We start from the raw sequence: 27,938 nt of genomic DNA on the forward strand, positions 1-27,938 counted from the left end.
GGGTGATTATTGGGTGTCTGAGGCCAGATTTGGACCTGGGTGCTCCTGGCTCAAGGGCCAGTGATCTGTCTGCCACTCAGCCACCCCTACTATTATTATTACTATTTTATTTTATTTTGGGTCTTTTTTTTTGGTTTTTGTAGGGCAATGGGGTTGGGGTGGCTTGCATGGGGTCACACAGCTAGGTGATTGTTGGGTGTCTGGAGCTGGATTTGGACTCAGGTTCTCCTGGCTCCAGGGCCAGTGCTCTGTCTGCTACACCACCTGGCCATACCTACAATTATTTTTATTATTTTTTTAATATTAATTTTACTTTTTCTCTCCCCTTCCCTTTACTTTATCACTTATGCAGGTCTATATTTTCTTGGGGGAGGGGGCATTATGTTTACTCTTAAACAAGCATATTTTAGTAATGTATAAAAAACATTATTTGCACAAAATAACAATAAATAAATAAATTTTTAAAAAATAAAAAAATAAGTACCTGTTTCTTTCCTTCTTGAATCACTTGTTCAGTTGAATCAAATTGATTTGGGGGGAAAAATAAGCCAACTTATAGAAAAGAACTAACTTTATTACAACATAGAAATAGAAATTTTAAAAGTATATAAAAAAAGAATGTCCATGAGTAAAGATATGCACAAAATTCTATCAATAAAAAATACTATATTACCAGTATCTATGTGTATACAAGTCACCCTAGGAAAATTACAGAAAACAGTATATCTGTCCAAAAATTAGACTTAAGACTTTCCAAACTAGTAATATATCCTCCAATTACAAGGCACATACTATTTAATGGAATTATTTCAAAAGGAAATTGAACCAGAAAAATTTGATATGATTTCATTAATTTTTTTTAAAATTCAACTTTGTTATGTAGTTTTATCAAAAATATGAATACTAATTGAGAATAAAACATTTCCCTAAAAATGTAATAAGCACAATGATTGCATATAAAAATCAGAAAGGCAATAACACAATCTATTTACTGTCCCTTTGTTTGCTAATATAATATTTGCAGGACCTGGTGGTTTTCAGATGATAGGAGAATGAATTTTCAGATTTGTTTGTTCCTCCATCCATTCATGGGTACCGAGGAGTCTATGTCTTACAATAGACCTCAAATAGAGAGGCAGCTGAATGCATCCGGTAGAAAATAGAAAAGGGCATTGCAAGGTTAACCACAATAATCCAAGGTTCAAATCCAAAAACAATTTCTTCTAATCCATTGTCATATTCAGGCCGGCATCCAAAGGCAGGTGGGATCCAAAGCTGTAGAAGGGAAAAGAGCTAATTATCATCAATTGGCCTTTGCAGCTTATCTCCTGAGAAGCTTGGGTTCCATGTTTCCTAATCATACCTGAATAGGAATCCCCACCCCCACAAAATTCGACAGTTTGAGGTCTTGACTTCAGAGACAGTTGTCATAAGGAACAAAAGAAACAATAGGAGGAAAATCGAATGAAGTAATAAAAAAAAAGTCACCTGTGATGCTATTCCTGTTCAACTCAATGTCTTGGGATCCCATGTTACCTCTACTTTTACTCACCATTACTCTGAAATAGTCTCAGGGCTCACTTCACAATTCCCTGAGAAGTATGGATGATATCCCCCAACAGGATGTCATTGAATTCCCGAGTCACTAATACTACAAGCACCATTACAATTATTTTGTGGCATATGGAGCCTTTCTTTTTGTCACTGGCCTCCTCAGGGTATTTGCTTAGTTGTTGCATCTCTGAGTCAGAGGGTATGGACATTTTAGTTACTTTCTTCTCATAATTCCATATTACTTTCAAGAGCTGTCAGACTCAGGGAGGTTAGTTGGTGCAGTGGATATAGCACCAGCCCTGGAGTGGGGAAGACCTGAGTTCAAATTTGACCTCAGACACTTAATAATTGCCAAACCATAAGACCCTGGGCAAGTCACTTAACCCTATTGCCTTAAATAAAAGTAATTTTTAAAAGTTAAAAAAAGAACTGTTAGATCAATTTCAAGTTCCACTAAGAGAGTACTAGTATAACTATCTTTCCTTTTTTATTCTTATTTAAAAAAATAACATTATCTGTCTCTGTCTCCTATTTCCCCTTCCCAAATTAAACAATAAATAATAAAATAAAAATAAGACCCTTGTAATAAATATGTATGGTCCAGCAAAACAAATCACTACACTAGCTATATTCAAAAATACATGGTTCATTTTACATTTTTAAGCCAATTTGGTAAAGAGTAGGTCGTATGCTTCTTTGTTCTTCCAACAAATGGTTTTTTCATTGCATTGATCAAAGTTTTAAAGTCTTTAAAGTTGTTTTTCTTTATAATGTTATTATTGTAAATTATTCTCTTAGTTCTGCTTATTTCCAGTAAATTCTATAACTATCCTATCATTTCTTACAATCCAATAATATTCAATTAAATTCATATATCATTATTTGTTTAGCCATCATTTAATAGGTTGGCATCCCCTTTGTTTCTAGGTTTGAGCTGGCACAAATAATATTGCTAAACATATTTTTGTATATCTAGATCCTTTTCCTCTTTCTTTGATCACTTTGGGATATATATATATATATATATATATATATATATATATATATTATGCCTGTCTTTCCATAAGTCCTCCAATATTGATTATTCCTATCTTCTGTCATTTTTGCCAATTTCTTGGGTGTGAAAGAAAGCTTCACAGTTATTTAATTTATTTCATTATCTGGAGCTTTCTTTCATATGGTTGCTAATAGTCTATAACTATTCTACAGAAAACTTCATATCTTTTTTTTGTTTATTTGTTTTGGAGACTAGATCTCCCAATCTCATCAAGGTGGGACATGCAGCTGCCACTTAAACCCTGAATCCCACTATTGATCATTACAGAAGCTTTGGCCTTCTCTATTTCCAACCTGACTCAGTTCTCTCTTCCTTAGGCAACCTGGTCCCCTGCTCCCCACACTTCTGGGACTCACCATATTTATGAGTGATTTAATGCAAGACTAATGGTTTTAACCCACTTTTATATCAGAGCTACCTAGCTCAAGTAAACTACCAGCCTCAGCCTTCCAAGGGGCAGGAATTACAGCCCAGCTCTTCCTATTCTTTGACAATTTATCCGTAGGAGAATGATTTTTGGTCTTAAATATTTAGGCAATGCAAATGTTTATTTTCCAATTCTATAAATGAACCTGATGCCTTAAAATGGTTAAGGTACACAGTAAATTGCCTTGAATCCAGATTTTCAGAGTTTAAAACCAATGCACCATCCACAATACTCACTGTAACACAAGACTTTTTCTCTATAAATATCATTTTCCCAAAAGATAAGAGAGGTAATTTCTCTGTCTTTTAATGATGCTCTATTTTCTAGCCAAATACTGTATGTGGTAGATTGACCTCAGATATATATATTTAATCTAATGGAAATGAATGGGATAAAATTTGAATTTAAATGAATGGGATAAAAGGAAATGTTTATTTTCAATTTCCTCATCACCATAGCATGATATAGGGAAAGGGCATTGACTATGGAATTAAGAAATCTGGATTCAAATTCCAGGTATAATATTTTACAAGCTATTAAAAATTAAACAAGTTATCATTCCTGGATCTAGTTTCCTCAACTGTAAAATCATGAGACTGAACTAGATGACCTCTAATGTATCTTCCAATTATATCTCTATGATGTGACTAAAATAGAAATATGTTTAATATGATTGTGCATGTATATAACCTATAGCAGATTGTTCTCTGGGGGAGGGTTAGAAGAAAGGGAGGAAGGAAGGAAGAAAAATTTGGAAATCAAAATCGTACAAAAATAAATGTTGGAACTGAGGGAGGCAGAGCCAAAATGGCGACAGGAAAAGAGCCTCTCCTAGGTGTTCTCTCCATAATATTTCAAAAATCATAAAATCATGATTCTAACTAAATTTTTGAGAGACAGAACCCACAAAAGGATCCAGTGAGGCAGTTCTCCAGCCCAAGGTAACCTGGAAAATAGTGGAAAGGTTCCACTCCATGGCGTTAGAGGGGCAGCCTGCCAGAGTGAAGGAACTTCAGCCTCCCAGAGGCAGCCCCAGGGTTCCTGGGAGCTGCGGCTCATGGCAACTGGTGCAGTTTCTTGACCGACACCCCGGGGAGCACCGGGTGCAACTTGGAAGATCATTGGGGAGACTTCTGCCAGAGCAAGCCCATGCAGTCAGCCCTCAGAGCACTCAAGTGAGCAAAGTAGCCCGGCAGCCCAGAACCAGGAAATGGGAGCAGGTGGTAAGCAGGAGCCCTCAAGCAATTGAGCCTTGAGTGCTCAGCCTACCAAAAGTAGGGGAGTGGAGAGAGAGACTTCTGAGGTCTGTCCTCTGTACCTGTAACAGGACTCTGGGGCTCTAATCACATTCAGATCCTGATCACAGTCTAGGACCCCCATAGAACAGCCCCCTCCCCACCTCAGCCCCATGGCACAGGAGTGGGCTTTTGGTCATTCACAGACCAGGAGGGAAGACAGAACTTCACACACTGAGATCCTTGTGGGGGGTCCCAATAATACTCAAAAGCTCAGGAAGCACCCCAAGACCAGGCACAGGCTGGGGAAATGAGTAAACAGAGAAAAAAAGATGAACACTATTGAGAAATACATTGTCTGATCCCAAGAAGGATCAAAATACTCAATCTGAAGATGAGGAAGTACAAGCTTCTGCATCTAAAGAGTCCAAGAAAAACAGAAATTGGGCTCAGGCTATGACAGAGCTCAAAAAAGATTTTGAAAATCAAGTAAGGGAGATAGAAGAAAAATCGGGAAAAGAAATGAGAGAGATGCAGGAAAAACATGAAAAAGAAGTCAGCAGCTTAGTCAAGGAGATCCAAAAAAATGCTGAAGAAAATAACATGTTAAAAACCAGCATAGGTCAAATGGATAAAACAGTTCAAAAAGTTATTGAGGAGAAGAATGCTTTAAAAAAGCAAAATTGGCCAGATGGAAAAGGAGATAAGAAAGCTCTCTGAAGAAAGCAAATCCTTCTGATATAGAATGGAGCTAAAGGAAGCTGTTGACTTTATGAGAAATCAAGACACAATACTTCAGCACAAAAAGAATGAAAAATTAGAATAAAATGTGAAACATCTCATTGAAAAAACAACTGATCTGGAAAACAGATTTAGGAAAGACAATTTAAAAATTATTGGGATACCTGAAAGTCATGATCAGGAAAAGAGCCTTGACCTCATTTTTAAAGAATTCCTACAGGAAAACTGCCCAGATATCCTAGACACAGAGGGCAAAATAGAAATTGAAAGAATCCACCGATCTCCCCTGGAAAGGGATTCAAAAAAAAACAACCCCCAGGAATATTATAGTCAAGCTCCAGAACTCCCAAGTCAAAGAGAAAGTATTACAAGCAACCAGAAGGACACAATTCAAATATCATGGCGCTGCAGTCAGGATCACACAGGACTTAGCAGCAGCTACATTAAGGGCTCATAAGGCTTGGAATATAATATTCTGGAAGACAAAAGAGCTCAAAATGCAACCGAGAACAACTACCCAGAAAAACTGAACATCCTCTTCCAGGGGAAAAGATGGGCTTTCAATTGTTCCTGTTGAAAAGACCAGAGCTGAACAGAAAGTTTGATCTTAAAATACAGGACTCAGGTGAAGCATAGAGAATGGAGGGGAAGGGGAAAATATGAGGGACTTAATGATGATGAACTGCATATATTCCTGCATAGAAAATGATACTGATAATACTCATAAGAAACTTCTCATTTAATAGAGCAGGTAGAAAGAGCTTTTACAGATGAAGCACAGGAGAGAGCTGAATTTGAAGCTAAAATATACTGTAAGAATGGAGTCAATGGCTAAAATGGAAATGTAATGGGAGTAAGAGAAAGAGGTGGAATAGGCTAAGATATTTCATATAATAATTTTTTTAATTACAATGAGCTATTGCAATGATATGGAAGTGGGGAAGGTGAGGGGGAATGAGGGAACTTTGACTCTCATCAGAGGTGGCTCGGAGAGGAAACAGCATATATACTCAATGAGGTATAGACATCTAGAGTAAAAAAGAGAGAAGGGGGACAGGGGGAAGGGGAGGATGTGAGTGATGGAGAAGAGTGAACCATGGGGGAGAGTGGTCAGATATAACATATTTTCTTTTTTACTTCTTGCAAGGGGCTGGGATTGGATGGCCTGTCCAGGACCATGGGGCCAGGTGGTTGCTGGGTCTTAGGTATGTGGGCTTGGGGCCTCTTGGCCCCAGGGCTGGTGATCAGTCTGCTCCACCACTAAGCTACCCTTTTAGGAAGAGGGACAGAGTGAAACAAGAGAGAAAATAAATATAGTATATAACAGTGGAGAGGTATGAATGGAGGGAGTTGCGATCAGCAATGGCAATGGTGGAAATATATGGAAGTGGCTTTTGTGATGGACTTATCATAAAGAATGTGATCCACTCATGACAGAGCTGATGGTGTTAGAACACAGACTGAAGCACATTTTTAAAAAAAAATTTTAATTTTTATTTCTTCTTTTCCTTTACTTTATTTCTCATGAAAGTCTATATTTTGGGGGGGGTATTATGCTTACTCTTAAAAATATTTTAGAAATGTATAAAAAATCATTTGTACAAAAATTAAAAAATATATAAAAAGAAAATTAATAAATAAATAAATGTTGAAAACTATCTTTATATGTAATTAGAAAAATAAAATACTATTGAGATTGATAAATAAATTAAATATAACTCTATGATGTATTGTCCAAGACCCTATTCAATTATTCAATTTCTAACTCCTTGCTGAAGTTTTCTTTCTATTAAAAGGAATTTTTTTTAGTCTTTGACTTGATTAATAAAGCAAAATTCAGGAAAAAGAAAACTAAAAGGAGTTTGTTGGAAAATACATCAAGTAATATATTGATGTGCTGATTGCTGTTCTCTCCCCCAACAGGAAGCCTCTACTATTTGTTGGCTGGTCAAGTGGTTTAGAGAATTCAATTAGATGAGCATTTGTTGAGAACCTTTCTAGTGTCTTGTTTAATTGTAAACCTGCTAGGCAGGAGAACAAAAGGAGCCAGGTGCTGAAGAGCAACAGGCCAGAGATAATGAAGAGGGGATGAAATAGGATATGAATTTAAATTAAAAAGAGATCCAGATTAAAAAGCAAACTGAATTCTCAGCTAGATAGAGTTGGATCAAACTGGAAAATATAGACTTAAGAATCACAAAATCATGAAATTTCAGTGTCAGAAGGGACTTTAGTGGTCCTCTAATCCAACTTCTACATCAAGTACAATCCCCCCCTTATGATAATCCCAATGAGTCCAATCTCTGTTACTCAAGTGATTGGAAATTCATCCTCACGGGCAAGTCATTACCTCATACCTACCTCATATCATTTCTACCTCACTTCAATTTTGGAGAATCCTAGAAAGTCTGAACTGTTGAAAATATTGAACCCCAAAATCACAGAGTCTTTGAGTGGGAACAATCATGGAATTATAGGTTTAGCAAAGGAAGGTGCCATAGTGGTCACTGTTTAAAAAGAATTGAAGCCCTTCCAAATAATCTAGTACCTGAGTAAAGGTAACACTGGTATTGAAGGAAGTAAATAAGAAGAATAAAGGTCTTTGGAGGTTATAAAAGGAGAAATAGAAGGGAGGAAGAAGGAGTTAAAACTTACTGTTTCTTTTAACTGGGATGTAACCATGGAGAAAGGAATGGGAGGAGTAGGCATCAGGTGAACCTCACTCTTATAAATCTAACAAAGAATGGTTGAACACATACCCCATAATTCCTCTCCTGGTTCCACTTCTGATTCTTGGAACTTCACCATAATGACTCAGCTGCTCTCTTATGCTGGAAGATTCTTCTTCCCTGCTGCCTCCTTTCCCACTAATGGGTTCCTTAAGAAATTTCAATTTGAGGAATGGTCTAGGCCAGCTAGCCATCATATCTCTCCCAACTCCTCTTCCAACTCTTCAGATTTTTGTATTTCATCAACATTCCCTTACAATAGTACCTTTAACTCCCCTTCCTTCTACATTGCAACCTTCCTTTACATTGCAACTCCCTTTTATGTACTTTCTTCTCCAATTAGGATGAAAGATTTTTGACGGTTGGTACTTTCTTTCTTGTATTCCCATCACTTAAGCACACTATCTGGATTATAGTAAGCACTTAATATTTGTTGACTTGACAAAGATAATAAATTGGGTATAGAAATACATCTAGGGGTATGTAGGTGGATAGAGTACCAGCCCTGGAGTCAGGGGTACCTGAGTTCAAATTCAGCCTCAGACACTTAATAATTACCTAGCTGTGAGGCCTTGGGCAAGCTATTTAACCCCACTGCCTTGCAAAAAACCTTAAAAAAAGAAAGGAAGGAAAGAAGGAATACATCTAAAGCAACAGGGTAACACAAAAGAGATAAAGAATGGTCAGGGCTAAGGGAAAAAACATGAAGGGCTAAGGGAAAAAATATGAAGGGCAAAAGTGGGGGGATGGTAGCAGGAGAATAGTCACAAGCAAAACAACCATTCTACTCTCAAGGAGTCTAATTGAGATATTAATAAATATATGGAAAATCACACCAGATTGACTTGGTAGGGGCAGTTAGTGCTCTAGAAGGTCATAAGAAACAATAAAGTTGTATACTGGATAGAGTACTAGATTGAGTCAGGAAGACCTGGATTAAAATACTACCTCAGAAAGCATTAAATACAAAGGGATTAAAAGGAAAAAAAGAAATGAAAAGAATTAGAGACTAAGGAATGCCCATTTAATAAGAAAAGGCTAAAAAATTGCTTTATATGCATATAGTGAAATATTATTGTATTATAAGAAATTATGAAAGAGATGATTTTAGAGAATCTTAGAAAGTCTGAACTGTTGCAAAGTGAATGAACCAAGCCAGAGGATAATCTCTCTCTTTATACAATGTCAACAACATTGTAAAGAAAAACCATCTTTGAAAATCTTGAAAATTCTGATCAAAGCAATGACAAACAAATAGCATATTCAGAAGACCCATAATGAAGAATGCCATACACCTCATGACAGAGAATTGATAGACTCAAAGTATGAAGGAAGATACATCTTTTAGGACATGGTCTCTCATGGATTTGTTTTGCTTGACTGGATTTGCGTGTTGGATCTAGTCAACTATATAACTTTAGGCAAGTCCCCATTGCCATTCAGGATTTCAGTTTTCCTATATGAAGGTGCTAGGGACTTGCCAACAACCCTTCTTACAGACCTTTAGGTCTTGTGGCCCTTTCCTTCCATGGTGAAGCTGAAGTCTTACATATGTTGCTTTGTATAAATATATTAGATTAGAAGCTTCTTGAGAGCAGGGAGTATCTTTTGCCTCTTTTTGTGTCCTTTTTGTGTCCACAGTATCACTGTATTTCAATAAAGACTGAAAGATATTGGAGATGTTATAAAGGGAGTTCCTACTCCAGACAGAGATGAAACTAGTTGACCACTGAGATCCCTTCCAGTTGGAGAAAACTGATTGTTAAATTTTAAATGTGAGACTTTATATTTCAGAGATTAAAGTTAAATTATCAGAATGAGATTTATTGCTTTGTTACTTGTCTAGACTAAAGAAAGTAAAGAAGAAAATGTTATTTATGCAGGTTAAATTTGAAATATATTCTGCAGACATTTGTTTTTTCAAAGAGATGGTGGTTGAATATTTACCAGAATAAGCCTGCTTCATCTCTAAGATTCTATCATTCTATGACTCCATAAAATTCTGCTTTTGTTTATGCTACTTACTCTTTAAAGATAATACCTAGTATATCTTTTTTTCCCAAATACCTAACCCCATCTTTATTTACAGCTCCTCAGGCTAGAGAGTAATGGCAAACAACTCAGCTCTTGAATTGTAACAGAAAGAAAAAAGGGAACTACTGGTAACCCTCTCTCAGTAAAACTACCTGCTGGGAATAGGATAGACCAGGGAACAAAGCAGCCACTGAAACTCAGGAAATGGGACTCCTAAGGGAGAGAGACTGCTGGTCTAAGAGAGAGACTTGGTATGGCTGCTTGATAACCCTGTAGGGAATGGGTCTTAGAGGGCTACCCAGGCATGAGGAAGCTGGGACCAATAGGGTTTGAAAAATGAGGAAAGGGCCTTAGTTGGACATCTGGGAAAGGAAGAATGGAGACTTCCCAACTTGCCCAAGACAGAGACAGTAGCAGATGTCTACAGTGGAACCAGCTTGTGGGAGGATAGAGCTACCCTTTCTTCACACCACCTTAGAGAACCAATTTGATCCACCACCCCCCACTGGTTCCAGATCCTCCCAGATGTCCTCGCTCCTTCCAACTTAACTCAGAAGTATAAGAAGGGACGGGGAGGGCTGCCATGCTCAGCTACCTTGGCATCTAAAAACCAAAGAGGGAAAGTGAGAGCTCGAGGCTATTTGGAAGGCAGACAGAGCTAGGCAACCCCAGAGACACATAGGTTTAGAGAATAGGAAGAGAGGATTGGGGGGGGGGTGATAGGAGCCAAGTCCCCTAAGTCACAGTAACTTAGAACCTCCCTAAAGAAAAAGGGGAGGGAGGGCCTTGAGTGCCAATCAAGTCCATCCTTTCAGGTACTCAGCTCAACATGAGTATGATTCTTTACTTGCCCTGCCAGGGAGATGGGCCCAAAGGAGAGGGAGAAAAACCAACATAAAATCTGCAACTTTCAATCTTCCAGAGGCCATGGGGAGGAAGGGAGCAACCAGGCCATTGCCCTTAGGACTTCTTGGCATCTTGTGTGTTCCGGTGTTTCAGGTCACTCAAGTCAAAAGGTTTGAAAGTCTTCAGGTTGGGACTAGGGACCTTTTCCACATACTCCTCCACCAGGCCACGCTCACTGCCAGACATCTGGTTCTGGAGGTCTCGTTCCACACACTGCCATGCTTCATAAATGAATCAAACATTCTCCTCATGGGCCAGAGTGAAGATCTCACTGCTGTTGCTTGGAGACCTGGGGCTACTATTTCTTTTGACATTGTAGACAACTCTAGAGACAGGGGAACTGGTCATAGCTTGGGAGTGGCTGGTCCAATCACTCAACTCAAATGCCTGGGTCTCCTTCTTGGCTTCAATATGCTGCTGGGAAGTTCTAGAGGGGCAACTGGCGGGGGGAGGAGAGAGCCAGGCGCAAAGGCGGATCCACTCCTTTCCACACACCTGGCTGCGGTAGGGCAGTCCCACTCCCACTCCTGCTCCTCCACCTAAATCTCTGGTGTCGTGACATGGCTATCTCGTCCCAGGGTGGGGGTCCCCTCTCCCCCAATGGGGAGCATACAACATGACTGGCATATGCATCTAGGTCAAAGGGTAGGGAATCCTCCTAGTATATCTTTTTATTTAATATTTTGTTTTCCACTTATATGAAAAACAATTTTAACGTTCTTTTTTTTTTAATTTTGAGTTCTAAATTCTCTCTCCCCCCCATATTAGAAGGTAAGTAATTTGACATAGGTTATACATAATATTTAGTGTGTCTTACCGAAATGTTGCAGAGGAATAAAAAGGCTGCAATATTCTTCAGGATTTTTCTCTTGGTGTTACCTGGCAAGGAATTTGGATTGCAGTCTGTAACTGGGCTATTTTCTTGGTTCTGTTCTCTACTATCTGTCATATAGTCTTCTCTCAAGTAAGTACTTCCATTGAGCATGTATGATAATTCTCTGCCATTAGAAGCAGTATCTCCTGCCATACCACAGTTCTTTTGACATGAATGAGTGAGTGGAGTAGGATTCCTATTGCATATGGCCATGACCCTAAGAGTCCTAATGTCCTCATTATATTTCTTGGGTTTGCGGTGTATGGATTCAATTATGAAGAGGTTTTGAATATATTTCTCCAGAATCACCAGGATAGAATAAGGCAGGTTGTACCATGTGTATGTAGGGTGTTTCTCAGCACAGATAATGGCCAAGATGGATCCCCAAGAAATAAGCCAGGACCCAGATGCAGTTCCTATTAAGAGGTCTGAGTCAAGCTTCCGGGCAGGATTTTTGGACTCATCTAATGATGTCTCTTCTGTTCTATAAATCCAAACTCCTACAATGCCAGCTATGACCATCACCATCAAAGAGGCTGTAGCATATACATAAAACATGATGAGTGCAGACTCGCTCTTTGTCTTTGAACGCCCAATCTGAATCAAGTAGACTACAACAATGGCAATAGTGGTGACCAGCACTGTTAGACCAACAATTGTGCCCATCATCACACCATGGAACTTAAATTGGATTTTTGGATGCTGGTGATTTTCAACTTTGCGTCCAATGTTTTTCCACAGGACATAGAACATTGTAGAGGCCAATATATGATACTCTATGTTGAAAGGATAGAGATAATAGATTCCTTGTGAGATTATGGAGCAGAGGGCAGTAGATGTACAATTACAGTCAGGTGTGTGGTCATCTAAGACTAAAAAAAAAGACAGATTACATTGGGATGAAAAATCATTTCAGTCAGAGAGACAAAAACACAAATTCTTCAATATCAATAATGGTTCAGAATCTACTTCGTCCAAAGTTTCATTCTCTTCAGGAACAATTATTAAGCATCTACTCTAGGCAATGAATTAAAATTTCATTTTCTTCCAGGCAAACCAATCTGTGTTTAAATCCAATTTACTCCTGGAAGACTAGAAGGACTAAGCATGACAACTGACAAAACTTTTTAAAAATAATTTTACTATAATGCACTGTGCAAATAATTGTAAGATGATATTATAATTTTACTTTGAAATAAAATTTTCATACTATCTATTTTCTTTGCCTTGTGGATTTAAGAAATGCATTATAACAATTTATAGAACTTGATCCCTTAATGTCCTTATATTCTGATCTTTTTTTTTAATTTAAGGCAGTGGGGTTAAGTGACTTGCCCAAGGCCACACAGCTAGGCAATTATTAAATGTCTGAGGCTGGATTTGAACTCCAATCTTCCTGACATTGGGGCAGGTGCTCTATCCACTGCACCACCTAGTTTACCCCATTCTGATCTTTCTTGAAGCACTTATCATATATAGTCAGGAAGGGACCAACCTTGCCCTCAAGAAGTTCATAATCTAATAAGAGGTTAAGACATAGAAAGAAATAACTATAACAACCAGAATGTGAAATGCAATGAGAAGTTTAAGATGCAGTTATGTTAGTATAGTTAGTATGTAAGTCCCTAAAAAGAAGCTACTACTAAGAGGGAAGAAAAGAAAGAAATCTAGGGCAACTTCACAAAGGAGCTAGAAATGCCTTGAAAGACAATATGTAGGATGTCATCAGGCAGAAATGAGGGAGAGGAGCATTCTAGGTATAGGGAACAATTTCCATTGGATCTAAAATTTTCACTATAGCTTTATTATTGGTTCAAATATTTATTTACATTAATCAAGAGGCTCCTGCATAGATGTTCTCAAAGAAGATTTTTAAAGAATGTAAAAAAATACCATACATTTATGATTACTGCCTCCTTTGATTCTCATTGAAAACTCTGCAGGATAGATAACAAAAGTAAATTTTTTTTTTTGCATTTCACCAATTATCAAACTGAGGCTCAGAGAATGACTTCCCCTAGGAATCTAGCTGTTTTGATCCTAAGTCTGGAGTTTTTCCTATTATACCTTTAATTAATTGGCACATACACTTTTAAGAGAAATAGATAATATAAATTTAATTTAAAAGAAAATGAACAAATATGCTATAGTAGGAGACACATGTGTTTTAAGTAGACTAGATTGGACCTTTAAGGGATCTGAGGCATGGAGAACCTTCTAAGAGGAGTTTGAGTCAGAGGTTTTACTGGATCTCTTATTACCCTACAGAGAATAATACCCTAACATGATTGATCCCTGGTCTAACTATGAAGGCAGAAAAAAAGAAGCATTTTATCTAAATCATAATACTTTTTAGCTTTAGAATCTGTATTTTTATAATTTCTTGCTACCAGTAAAGTTTCTTTTTATAAGTTTTGGGGGCCAGGAGTACTTAATTCCATTTTAAGCACTAAGCCTGAATCACTGGTCTTGCCTAGGTTGGGTCTGGCCAGAATATATATACATTCACATATACATATATAATACACATGCATACACACACACACACATACACACACACACATATATATATACATATATACATATATATATATATATATATATATATACTTAACTCAAATGCCAGTGTCTTATACCTCTTATACCTGTGTATGTAATATTGAACAATGAAGAATGGAGCCTACAAAATCTTCAGTCATTAATAAAACTTTATTTAACTTCAGGGAACTCTATTTAATAATGAAAGGAAGCAAAATCATACATCTTAGAAAGATTGTCAATAACAAGAGTTAAAGGAAGAAGACAAATTCAATTCACCATAGTCATGTGGACAGTGAAGTGAGGAAGAGGGAAGAAGTCATTATTTATTAAGCAACTACTGTGCTAATCTTTTTATTAATCATATCTCATTTTATCCTCATGACAATAGTACCTTTCATGGGTACTATTATTATCCACATTTTAATGAGGAGGAAACTGAGGCAACACACACATATAAGGCAATGCCAGATAGCAAAACATTCACCACCAAATCTTACCTATTGTTATGTTTCCAAAGCCAAGAGTCATTAGCCTTTCCTTATGCTCATTGAGTTGGTGCTTTGACTCATTCAGGACACCATTAGCCCAGAGGAGCAAATTTGTGAATACAGAATGGATCAAGCCGAACCTAGAAAATATTGCCATTTGCTTGATAAGTAGCTCAGAGATAGGGATTATCAAAGAAAATCCAATGAACAGAGAACCTAGTGAATAGAGCCATGGCAGGAACAATCAATCAATCATTCTCTTTAAGGGAAGGACCACAGACTCCTCTCAAAACACAGAATCCAGGATTTTTATCCTAATTTCATAAGCAAAAGTTGGCCATGTGCTAAACTAACAATTTACAGCATTCCAAAAACTGGAACTAGAGGTAGTTATAGACAGGCAGTTAAAGCTGGAAGGACCTTTAAAAATAAGAACATAGAATCTTACAGTTGAAAAGAATCTTAGAACATGGAAGCACACACATTAAAGCCTCAATTTTCTAATCTTCTCAGGGTCTTTATCCATCAATTTCTCCTTTCATGTAGACTCAGAGGAAGACTTTAACTCCTTGTTCAAGTCCATCCATATTCTCAATCCTGTACCCTCCCTTCAATTCTGTGAATTTGCTCTATCTTTCCCCTTTTCTTTTCCCTTTATTTTCCATTTATTCTTTTCCTAGAAATCCCCTATCCAAAAATAATTCCCTTGATTGCATTTTATCTTTTTCCCTCTCCTCCCCTTCTCTTCCAAATTTTTAGGAAAAAGTCATAAATAATAACTATAATATTTTTCAAAATACCCCCTTATTCCTCCCCTTGCCATCTGACTTTGATTCTCCTCTATTCTAAGGAACAAGTTTTCCTCTAATGTCACTACTGATCATTTCTATTCCTGTAATACCTATCAATGTGCCCCCTCCATTCATTCCCACTAGAATCCACCTAAAATGAACTCTCCACTTTTCTCATCTAGGTCTTTAAAACAGTCTCCTAACTGATGATCATCTTGACTCCAGGTTTTCTCCAGACTGCTCCTCCAATCTACCCCCTCCCCACTACTATACAAAGGGGATATGTGTACTATACAAACAGGATGTCTTCTTTACTATACAAACAGGATGTCTTCTTACTCTAGTATTCAAGGTTTTGTTACCTACTTAAAAAATATCTGTCCTCCCTGTATACTATTCTTCTCTATATAATCAGCATTCTAGTCAAACCAAACTATCCTTTACTCTTTTTGTTTGTTTGTTTTTTTCAAGGCAGTGGGGTTAAGTGGATTGCTCAAGGACACAAAGCTAGGTATTTATTAAGTGTCTGAGGCCGGATTTGAGCTCAGGTCCTCCTGACTCCAGGGCCGGTGCTCTATCCACTGTATCACCTAGCTGCCCCCTGTCCTTTACTCTTATTCTGCCATCTCCCACCTCAGTTCCTTTGCTAAATCATATCTAGAATGCTATTTCCCCTCCACTCTAATTTCCACACACTGAAGTCCTCCTCCTTTAAAGTTCAAAACAGATGCATGATGAAAACATCCCCAAATTACCCTCATGCTTTTTTCTACCAGGTTAACTAAGGTTCATCAAATTGAAATAGAACTGAAAGGAATCTTATCTTACACATATAAAATGTAATAAGTAGAAGTAAATGTAGAAGATGGAAATAGAATGTGTATATGTATATGTGTGGGATAAAGTTTTGAGATTTCTTCAGGAAAATATTATAGATTGAATCTGGTTAACTATGTGCCCCTCCTCCCTTGACAAAGAAAACTTCTGGGATATTGTTGAAGAGTTAACTGACTTCATCTTATCTGTTGATGTCTGGAGAATCATTCAATTCCTAGGACTAAAGAGATAATCTTGTTTCAGTTTGAATTTTATGCTCTTTTCCCCTAGATTAGTTTGTTTTCTTTGAATTCTATGCCCCTTTCCCTAGGGTAGTTTTCATGTTTAGATTGTAAGACCACACTCTTCATTAATGAGGGTGGGTCAGTGGGGGGTGGGGAATTGAGTTAAGATAAATGTGATTCTTGGGCCTTTGGCTTGGGCCTCAATACCTGTAATTAATTGTGGTCCGTTTCTCGAGAAATGAATAAAGCCTTCCCTTCATACCTTGAGAGATCTCCGAAATGTATTTAAGTGGCATTTGTCCCACACATATATGTATGTGTTTAAATATATATATATATATGTATATATATGTATATATATACATGCATATGATGTTAAAGTTGAACAGAACTTTAAATATCATCCAATCCAGTATCTTCATTTTATAGATGAAGAAAATGAAGTCCAAAAGTGACTTGTCCAAAGTCAGACAGAGGCAGAGATAGCACTAAAACCCACTGCAACTACGATGAAAAACCCCTGGAGCTGTCCAGTGCTAATTGAAGGAACAGTATTTTGTCACTTGAATACAATGTTTATCTTTGTCAAGGGTAGAATTTCCCAGCAGTAAGGAAAAATAAATATTTCTGAATCAACATCTGTGTAAAATTGGTTTGCTATTGACATCTGTCCAGCGTTTGTAAATTTTATCAATGTAGTGAAATGTCTTTGAGATATTGTGTAGAGCAATGAACAAACACAATTTGATTCAGACTGTCTTTCATTTGCTAACAATATATATGGCTCCACTTTTTTTCTTTTGTTCCTACTTCCTTGTTCAATTGAGTCTAAGCACAATAAGTTAATTTCTGCCCTTCCTTTGTCACCGGTTATTGCCCTTAGGAGCTAAATTGGCTTTGTTCCCCATGTTGGTTTGATTTGGAAACCTCTCTGGGATGGGAAATTTCGCCAAACTACCTTTATTGTTTCTTGACACTGATTACTCCAGACTACAATAAAGAACTCCCTTCCATACAATTCTGGTTTCAACTTATATTTCCTTGTTTCCTTTCCAAACTGGGACAGAAGTTAAGACCCAACCACAAGAGAATGAAGTCAGGTCCCTAGCTACAGATGGGAATCCTTAGTACAGAACATTTCCTTTTTCTATCAGAAGTCCTTTTAGGAAAACATCTATTCTTTTGTCTTCTTTTTTCCAACAGTGATACATGACTACAAGCATATTCTGAAAAGAAGAGCTAAATGCTCTTTTTCTACTAGAATGATTAGGTTCTAGATGATAATGTATAGAAAGGGTTACATAATTGTGAGTTATTATTGTGGGGTGCAGCAGAAAGAGTCCAGGATCATAAGAAGACTCTGATCCTCATTCCAGTATTTACCAGTCATATAGTAATGAACAAGTCAGTTAGCTTCTCTGAGCCTCACTTTTCTCAAGCTCTAAAAATACTTGTGCTAACCACCTCAAAAGATTATTGTGATGAAAGGATTTTGTAAACTGTGAAATGCTACATAAGTGCCCTAGTGAAGTTCCCTGCTACACTGGAACCTCAACTTGCTCTTCTTTTACACTAGGATCAGAGACATAGTTTACAGAGGACACTAGCTGGACAGAAAAACTAGCCATTGCTACAAAAAAAAATCTAGGTGAACAATAGTTTGGGAAAGGGGGTAGTCTCTTTTCTGACCATAAACACTGGGTTACTGTAAATCGGAAGCAATGAGAAACAAAATCATAGGCTGAAACCATAATGCTGGTGAATTGATATGTGTATGTATGTGAATGTGTGTCTTACAAGCATTTGTATTTCATCAATTTGGAAAATTCCAAATATAGAATGCATATCTGTAAATTATAATCAAAGAGTTGCCTAGGGACAACTTTTTTAAAATTTTTACTTATTTAATTCCTAATTTAAGAATTAATTTGTCTTTTTTTTAAATTTTATTTATTCAAAGCAATGGGATCTAGCAACTTGCCCGAGGGCACACAGCTTGGTAATTATTAAGTGTCTGAAGTCGCATTTGAATTCAGGTCCTCCTGCCTCCAGATCCAGTATTCTATCCACTACACCACCTAGCTGCCCCCAAAGGTAAGCCTTGAACCAAGGCCTGTATGACTTTAGGCTGGTCATCTATTAATACTGACTACAACTTGGAATATGAATCTTTGTATATATACAAATGAATAGATATATGTATGTGTTGCTATATAGTTAAGGATGACAGATAGAGATAAAGACAGAGTTAGAAGAAGATGACATAGATATTGATAGATTTCTTTTCCTACTCTCCTGCTGTTTGATATGTCTGGAATGATCTCCTTTTCCCTTTTTGCCTGTTTAATTTCCTTCCATCCTTTAAAGCCCATATCCAATATCACATTTCCCAGGAAACTTTCCCTGACATTCCTTCCCTACCCCATTCAGTCTTTAATGACAGTAATAACTAATAATAATTAGCATTTATATAATACTACAAATACCTCATTTGATCCTGGTGATAAGTATCATTATCTCTTTTTTACAATGGAGAAAAATGAGACAAATAGAGGTTAAGTGACTTGCCCAAGATCACAATACTCATAAGTGTCAGAGACTGGATTTAAATTGTTCTTTAAGATTCCAGTACTGTGGTGCCACAGTCTGATTCAGACTTCATAAGACTTCATTTTATTTCAGTCTAATATAATTCTCATGTATTATTCTTTATTATAGAGAGACTTATGTTTGCATCATATCCTATACCAAATTATAAAATTCATGAAGACAGATCATGAATAATCTAAACTTTCTATGCTCATTAGTCCTTTACACATTTAGATATTTGATAAATGCTGATTTAAATTCATTTGAATTGTACTGGAATGAAATGACCTGAATTGAAACTATTGTGGGTCACTTGAGGGGGAGAAAAAACCTTCAGTCCAGACTGACTTCTGGTAGAGATAAATATATACAACTAGAGGAAAAAATCTTTTACCATTTTAGTCCACAACACCTTTGTCAATAGCAGAGGTTTGCTTTTCCACAGACACCCTAAAGTCCCAGATCTCCAACAAATCACTTGCCAACTATCCAATTCCTTGCTTTCCTTTGAATTGAGCAAAATTGTTCTAATGAACCAGTCATTTTGTCCAAATCAACAACTTGAAGTGTAGAAATGGCTTATTTTGACAAAACTGAGCCTTATTATGATAGTGTGGGCAAAACCCTCAGTTTAGAGCTAAACGAAAAAGGTTCAAATCTTTGTGCTATTATTTCCAACCCTCATGATGATAGGCAAAAACATAAATCTCAGTCTCCTAATCTGACAAATGAAGTAATTGTCTAAAGTCTATCATTTGATCTTAGGCTTCTTCCTAAGATCTTTCCAAGAGAATTTATTCTCTATTCCTATGAAAAAATTTCCCCCCTCCCCATAATAATATGAGGGATGCTTTGGAGCTACAGGACCATACAATATCATTAGAAATAAATGTTTATATTCATATTACACAATTATCCTTTATAAAACTTAATCTAATCTTTGTAACATTACTTGGAGCAGTGATACATGCCCATAATCTCTATTCCTAGCAAGATTGAGACTGCTGGATCAACTTGAATTTAAGAATTCTGAATTGTAATAGGGATAAAGTCAATTGGGTATCCTTACTAAGTCCAACTACAATATGGCAAAGTACCAGGAGTATGGAGATGCCAGGCTGCCTAAGAAGGGACCAACCAGTACATTTAAAATGGAGCAGCTCAAAGCTCCTGTGCTGGTCAGCAGTGGTATTGGGCCCATGAGTAGCTCCTGCATTTTTAGCCTGGGTATGATAGACTCAGTTCTGCCCCCCTAAAAAATGTGTTCTTAATATTACAATAATCTTGTCAATATTCCTTACATTCTAATCCTGAACAACTCTAGTCCCAGTCCTAAATAAATCCTCTATAAATAACCATCAAGTCTACTAAGTATTTTATCATTATGTTGTTAACAATTCAATTACAGTTGCCTAAAGGCAATTCAGCTTGCTATCCTCCTTCTGAACAATATTGAACCTAGTTCATTGTCTGTTTGTAGTATCTGAGTTATAAACTATTCAGGGATAGATGAATCCTATAAATTATCCATAAAACTATATTTCATAACCTAAAAAGTAAACCTTCTACATTCGCTTGGGTTTTTCTACATGGTTAGTTAGGACCAATTATTTTAAGTGGTCTTGAACCTCATTTAGTTTTTATAACAAGGCAATGGGGTTAAGTGACTTGCCTAAGGTCACATAACTAGGTAATTATTAAGTGTCTGAGGCCAAATTTGAACTCAGGTCCTTCTAACTCCAGGGCTGATATTCTATCCACTGTACTACCTAGCTGCCCCTTTGAACCTCATTTAGGAAGAATAACAGTGACTGTAAAATTTTATAGAAAATGTAGAAGATTGGGGCAGCTAGGTGGCGCAGTGGATAGAGTGTGGGCCCTGGAGTCAGGAGTACTTGAATTCAAATCTGGTCTCAGACACTTAATAATTACCTAGCTGCGTGGCCTTGGGCAAACCACTTAACCCTATTGCCTTGCAAAAAAGAAAAGAAAAGAAAAGAAAAGAAAAGAAAAGAAAAGAAAAGAAAAGAAAAGAAAAGAAAAGAAAAGAAAAGAAAAGAAAAGAAAAGAAAAGAAAAGAAAAGAAAAGAAAAGAAAAGAAAAGAAAAGAAAAGAAAAGAAAAGAAAAGAAAAGAAAAGAAAAGAAAAGAAAAGAAAAGAAAAGAAAAGAAAAGAAAAGAAAAGTAAAGAAAAGAAAAGAAAAGAAAAGAAAAGAAAAGAAAAGAAAAAAAGAAAAAAGGAAAGGAAAGGAAAGGAAAGGAAAGGAAAGGAAAGGAAAGGAAAGGAAAGGAAAGGAAAGGAAAGGAAAGGAAAGGAAAGGAAAGGAAAGGAAAGGAAAGGAAAGGAAAGGAAAGGAAAGGAAAGGAAAGAAAAGAAAAGAAAAGAAAAGAAAAGAAAAGAAAAGAAAAGAAAAGAAAAGAAAAGAAAAGAAAAGAAAAGAAAAGATAGAAGATTAAGAGCAGTGGTACTCCACAAAATAATCAGAAGCAACTGAAGAAGAGTTGGTTTAAAGAATATTTGGCAAGAGATGTAGTTAAGCAAGACATCCCAAGGGAATTAAATCTGAAACTAGGTAAATTACCACAAACAAACAAAAGATGGAAAATATCTATAAAGAGTTTTATAACCTAGTAATTTCACCAACAAAGATGATGAATTATTTGATTCTAAAAATAGAGTTCCAGAAAAGAAAAATAATTTGAGTAGACTAAGTGTGATGTGTGTGTATATATATATATATGTATATATATATACATATATATATATATATGAAGAGAGAGATAAAGGATTGATTCTCAAAACATATGAAGGAAGAGAAGATATGAAAGGTGTGGAAAAATGTAGAATCATATTATTACCCAAAAAAAGTAACCAAAAAATCAATAACATAAACAATCTGTGTTTTTCTGGACCTCTTTTAAAAATCCCCCTTGAACCTGTGATGGAAATTACCAGTCACATTCAGAGAAAGAACTATGTAGTCTGAATGTGAATGAAAGCATACTTTTTCCACTTTTTAAAATTTGTATCTTTTTTTCTCATGTTTTTCCCTTTTGTTTTAATTCTCCTTTCATAATATGATGAATATGGAAATATGTGTAACATGATTTTGCATGTATTATCTATTTCAGATTATTTGTCAAGGGGAGGGAAAAGGGAAAAGAGGGAGCTAGATTAATGTGGAATTCAAAATCTTACAAAAAATGAATGTTGAAAACTATCTTTACATAATTTTGGAAAAAATAAAATTTAAATTTAAAAATTTCTCTCAAGAGGAATAACAATATTTGTGTCATTTAATAAAAATACTTCTAAAAGAATATTATAATCAGTGTTTGAAGCAATTATTCTTTTGTTTTACCTTTCAAATGTTTTGAAAGACTGGATAATATCCTTTGCATGCCCCCAAAGGAAATATACCTGGATGGAAATAAATGCAGAAAAAAGTATCACTTGAGATCCAATCATTCTGGAGAGCAATTTGGAACTTTGCACAAAGGGTTATAACACTGGGTCTGTATCCTAAAGAGATCCTACAAGAATATTCATAGCATCCCTTTTCGTGGTGGCAGAGAATTAGAAACTGAAGGGATGCTCGTTCACTTGGGGAATGACCAAACAAGTTGTAGTATATAAATGTAATAGAATATTCAAGTCTATAAGAAATGATAAGCTGGTGGACTTCAGAAAAATTTGGCATGATTACATGGACTAATATTTCTGAGTGAAGAGAGTAGAAGAGTAGAACATATTGCACAGTAACTGCAACATTGTATGACTATCAACTATGATTATTTAACTCTTCTCAGCAATATAACGATCAAAGACAATTTTCAAACACTTGTGATGTAAAAAAGCTAACCACATCCAGAGAAAGAGCTATGGAATCTGAATGCAAATTAACGAATACCATTATCACTTTTTAAATTTGTTTTTTCTTTTTTGTGGATTTTCTCTTTTGTTCTGATTCTTCTTTCATAACATGACTAATATTAAAATATGTTTAACATGATTGTGCATGTAAAACCTATACCAGATTGCTTGCTGTTTGGGGGAGAAGAAAGGAAAGGAAAGGGAAAGAGGTAGAAAAAATTGGAAATCAAAATTTAACAAAAATTAATGCTGAAAATTATCTTTACATGTAATTGGAAAAAATAAAATGCTATTAAGATTTTTAATAGTATCAGTTTGAAAGCTGTTACTAACTTTAAATACATGAGCACATACAGATAGGCAATAGCAAAAAGGACTGAAACTGAGAAAGGATAATTCTAATGAGAAATCTATCCTAAACAATGCACATAGTTTAGTGTTCATAAAATCCAAAATTGCTCTAATGTTCAAGTGAAATTCAGGAAAAATTGGATGGTTGATTCAACGGTGTCCTTAGTTCTCAACGAGGACCCAAATGACATTACTATGTTAAAGACAAGTTCCAATGTGTCTAATTATGGCTGATCAGACTGAGCATTTTGCATTTATTTTGGACTACTTCAATTCTGCTTTGCTCACCAAGTACACCTTCTCTTATGAGGGTATGTCACACTAGGCAGTCCTGTATCAATGTCTCCCATTTTGCAAAATCAGTTTTGAAGTTCTTAGAAAGTCTCCTTGTATCGCTTTTTCTGTCCACCATGTGAGTGCTTGCCCCATGTGAGTTCTTCATAAATAATCTTTTTGGCAAGTGTATATTTGGCATTCAAACATGTCCGGTCCATTGGAGTTTCAATCTCTATAGTGGAGTTTGCATTAAATAACTATAAATTCACTTTTGGGGGAAATATTTTTTGAAATATTCTGACATTTTGAAAATTCTGACATAGATTGTCATAGCTAGAAGGGACCTTACAGAAAATCTAATCCAACACCATCATTTTGCATATGAGGAAACAGAGTGGAAAAGTTGATCTGCTGAGGGTCATACAACAAGTCAGTAGCAGAGCTGATAAAAGTTATCATTCTTACTATACTTTACATTTTTTTTATCTTCTATAGATTCCCATGATCATAGGATTTAGAGCTGAAAAGCACCTTAAAAACTATCTAGTACAACCTGTCCATTTTCAAAGATGAGGGAAATGAAACCTGAAGAAGTAAGGGACTTGCCCAAGGTCACACAGTTAACAAGTAGCAGAACTTGGATTTGAATACAGTTCCTCTGACATTACAATTTTTTTTCTTTGTAGGGCCAAATGAGTTTTTCTTTTTTGTTTTTCTTTTTTTTCCAATTATATGTAAAGATATTTTTCAATATTCAGTATTGTAAAATTTTCTCTCTCCCACCCATTTGTCCCACCACCAAGATAGCAAGTAATATGATAAAGTTATACAGGTACAATCATATTAAACTTATTTCCATTTTAGTCATGTTGTGAAAGAAGAATCAGAACAAAAGGGGAAAATCACAAGAAAGAAAAAACAAAACACAATTTTTTAAAAAAATGAAAATAGTATGTTTTGATCTTCATTTAGACTCCATAGTTTTTTCTCTGGATATGGATCGCATTTTCTATCACAAGTCTTTTAGAATTGTCTTTGGTCACTGAACTGTGATCATCATAGCTGATCATCACCTAATGTTGTTACTCTGTACAGTGTTCTCCTGGTTCTGCTTACTTCAATCAGCATCAGTTTATGCAACAATTTCCAGGTTTTTCTGAAATTCATCTGCTCATCATTTTTTTTTTTAGTTTTTGCAAGGCAATGGAGTTAAGTGGCTTGCCCAAGGCCACACAGCTAGGTAATAATTAAGTGTCTGAGTTCAGATTTGAACTCAGGTACTCCTGACTCCAGGGCTGCGCCACCTAGCTGCCCCCCATCATTTCTTATAGAACAATAGTATCCACTACATTGATATATACCACAACTTGTTTAGTCATCCCCTAATTGATAGGTATCCCCTCAGTTTCCAGTTCTTTGACAACCCAAAAAGTGATGCTATGAATATTTTTGAACATTTGGGTCTTTTCCCTTTTTTTATGATCTCTTTGGGATATACCATATTTCCCCATGCATAAGACACACCCTTTTCCAAAAAAAAATTAGTTTCTAAAAGATTTTTTTACTTGCATTTCCCACTTTTTCATGCTTGTCTTTGCACTCGTTGTTTTGTATTTGTTACCAGTATATTAGGTTATGTTTTGCCACATTCTGCCCAGAAATGGTTCAGAAAAGATTTTCATACAGCAAGTTCAAAGTGATCCAATTTGCAAAAGGGAATGGAAATCATGCTGCTGAATGTCACTTTGGTCCTCCTCCAACTGAGAAAACAATCCAAGACTGTCTACAGGAAGAAGAGATGCACAGCAGAAGGTCAGGAGTGGCAAGACAGCCAAATGGCTTGAGTTAGAGAAGGAATTGAAGAGATAGATGGGTTGAAGAGCAAAGGGCCAATGGAATTCCTGTGTCCACAGAGATGGTTCAGCAGGAGGCAAGAATTGCTGATGAAAAAGAAGTGACTGATTTCAAAAGAGGATACAAGTGGTGCTTCAGGTTCATGAAACAGAATGGACTAATCATACGTCCACACACCAGACTTGCCTGGGGACTGCTGGTGGTCAACCACAGACCAGAGCATGGGCAGGAGAGCAGTCAAAGCCTCTCTTGAGACAGTGATTTATCATTAGACACAGATGGGGACAAGCTCATGGATGGGAAGTTTTGACACGGATGAGGAGTTGTATGAATTTTATGATGAATAAAAGAAGTTCAATAACTTTATGTAATACCTTTTTTTTTCAAAGTTCAGGTCCCAAATTAAGGTGTGTCTTATACGTGGGAGCATCTTATACTTGGGGAAATATGGTAGACCTAATGTGGTATTGTTGAATCACAGGGTATGCATAGTTTTTAGTCCTTTGTGCATAGTTGAAACTATGGTTGGATTAGTTCACAACTACACCAACAGCACATTAATGTCTGACATCATATTTAGTATTCTTTCCATTACGGTTATTGAATTTTATTATTATTAAGTAATTTCAGAACTGCATGTATTTTAGAAATAAAATACCTCTGTTACTGAGAGAATGTAATCTAATTCAAAGATCATCAATCTCTATATTTAACATGGAAAAATGATCATTTATAACTTTCTTTTTGTTACCATCTTAGTCAAATACTATTTTATGTCCCAGAATTTTTAAAGCCAAGAATTAAATTATAAAAATATAAGATTTGTATGATGATTTTTATTTTGAGTTATTGCTCTCTCTTTTACACACACCTATAATAATTATGTTTTTAAGAAGAAACCATGTTTTCATTTGAAATTATGAGGTGGCATATCAAGGAAGTTTAATTTTTTTCACTTAGCTACATAAGATTGGAAATGTGTCATTAAAATGAGTTTTCCTCAAAAGTAATCGAGTGAAATCAAAAATGGTCTGATAAATTTGTTGTCAGATAAGATAAAAGGCATAATGCATGTGAAACTATCAAAAAATAAATTTACCCAGATTAATGACACAAAAATAGATGACAAAATGATTGATTTTAAGCAAAAGTAAATTATTATAATTTTGAATAATTATCCATGTGTTACATATTTATTATAGATAATATATTCTGTATGTATTATATATTATAATATAGTATATATTAACATAATATATTACATATTATATTTATTGAGTACCAGGGCTGAAGTCAGGTAGATTCTTTCCAGATCAGATCTTAGATACTAGATGTATGACCCTGGGAAAGTCTTTGTGCCTCACTTTCCTCATCTATAAAATGAGTTGAAAAAAGAAATGACAAATCACTCCAAAATGTTTTGCCATACTCAAATGTGGTCACAAAGAGTCAGATTTACCTGATTTGACTAAACTAATGAATCAGTGATAATAGAAGCATGAGAATGCAAAATGCCTTTACTTCCTGGCTGTTACCTCTTCAATATGAACTCAAATGAGTGAGTATAAAACACAGGATAAACTACTTTGTTTTACAACTATATCCTTTTGTTTTACACTCCTTTGGGCATTTATCACATAATGCTTTGTATCACAAATAAGACACACTTTGGTTGTATTTTCCTAGCCATGGTAGATCTGTGGTGTTCAAAAGGTGTACCAGGAACTTGGACTATATTTGCCAGGTGATAAAAGGAATTTATAACTACAATAATCTATGATTTAACAAGACTCCTGAATCTACCACAGGGTGCCCCAATTCTTTTTTTACAAAGAATAATACAATCCTGGGAGCAAAGATTGAGAACCATTGGGTTAGACTGTAATCCAAGAGATCTCACCATAAGGTCAGGTCTTCCCTAAATTCAGTGTCTCCTACTATAGTTCTCTGTACACAGTAAGAAATTAGCAAAGAGATGTGGAATACTTGTTGAATAATCAGCTTAATACGAAAAAAGAAAGCTAATTTTACCTGTGAGAGAGTATGTATTGAATGGGCAACTGGAAAGACTCCTTCTGTGGCTGATAAACACTCTGCAAATCCAACAAAGTATCCAACTTTAAAGCAACCTAGAATAATGGTGATGGCGGCAAAAAGGGTAATGCTTCCTGAAAGAACAAAAGGTTAATGGGCAGCAAACATTTAAGAATCATTTATCAATAAACAAGAGTATTGGTCTTGAAAGCTCAAGAAGACAAGTAAGAAAAAAACATTGCATTGTGTCTCTTGTTATAATGCTCAATAGCCCTTCTTAGAGTCTTAGAGCCTTCTGTTACATGGATAAAGGCTTGCCAATGGACCCAATAAAAGTGGGTACAAAGGATCTTATATCACATCCAGTATGCAGCAAACCACCAAACACAGTCATCTATGGCATTCACAAAGGAGAACAATAAAGGTACAGTTCTTGACCTAAGAATACTCCAACGAAAAGTAATATAACCACTCGACATTCCATTTCCATTGTTCACCAGCTTATAGAAAGCAAAGAGCTTTT

At 36.0% G+C, this 27,938-nt stretch overlaps 1 protein-coding gene and 1 pseudogene across 1 annotated transcript; both read right to left on the reverse strand.

The window, feature by feature from the left end:
- Positions 1-633: 633 nt before the first annotated feature.
- Positions 634-27,553, reverse strand: OTOP1 (otopetrin 1; the record flags this gene model as incomplete). The annotated part of the gene is made up of 5 exons (XM_074231592.1): positions 634-1,275; positions 11,501-12,429; positions 14,596-14,726; positions 22,389-22,447; positions 27,413-27,553. Coding segments are annotated over 5 exons (1,431 nt in total), but the record flags the coding sequence as incomplete, so codon positions are not given.
- LOC141516405 (mapk-regulated corepressor-interacting protein 1-like) lies at positions 10,470-11,092 on the reverse strand (annotated as a pseudogene).
- Positions 27,554-27,938: the final 385 nt, after the last annotated feature.

The sequence above is a fragment of the Macrotis lagotis genome, chromosome 3 (genome assembly GCF_037893015.1).
Source record: "Macrotis lagotis isolate mMagLag1 chromosome 3, bilby.v1.9.chrom.fasta, whole genome shotgun sequence".
Taxonomy (NCBI): Eukaryota; Metazoa; Chordata; class Mammalia; order Peramelemorphia; family Peramelidae; genus Macrotis; species Macrotis lagotis.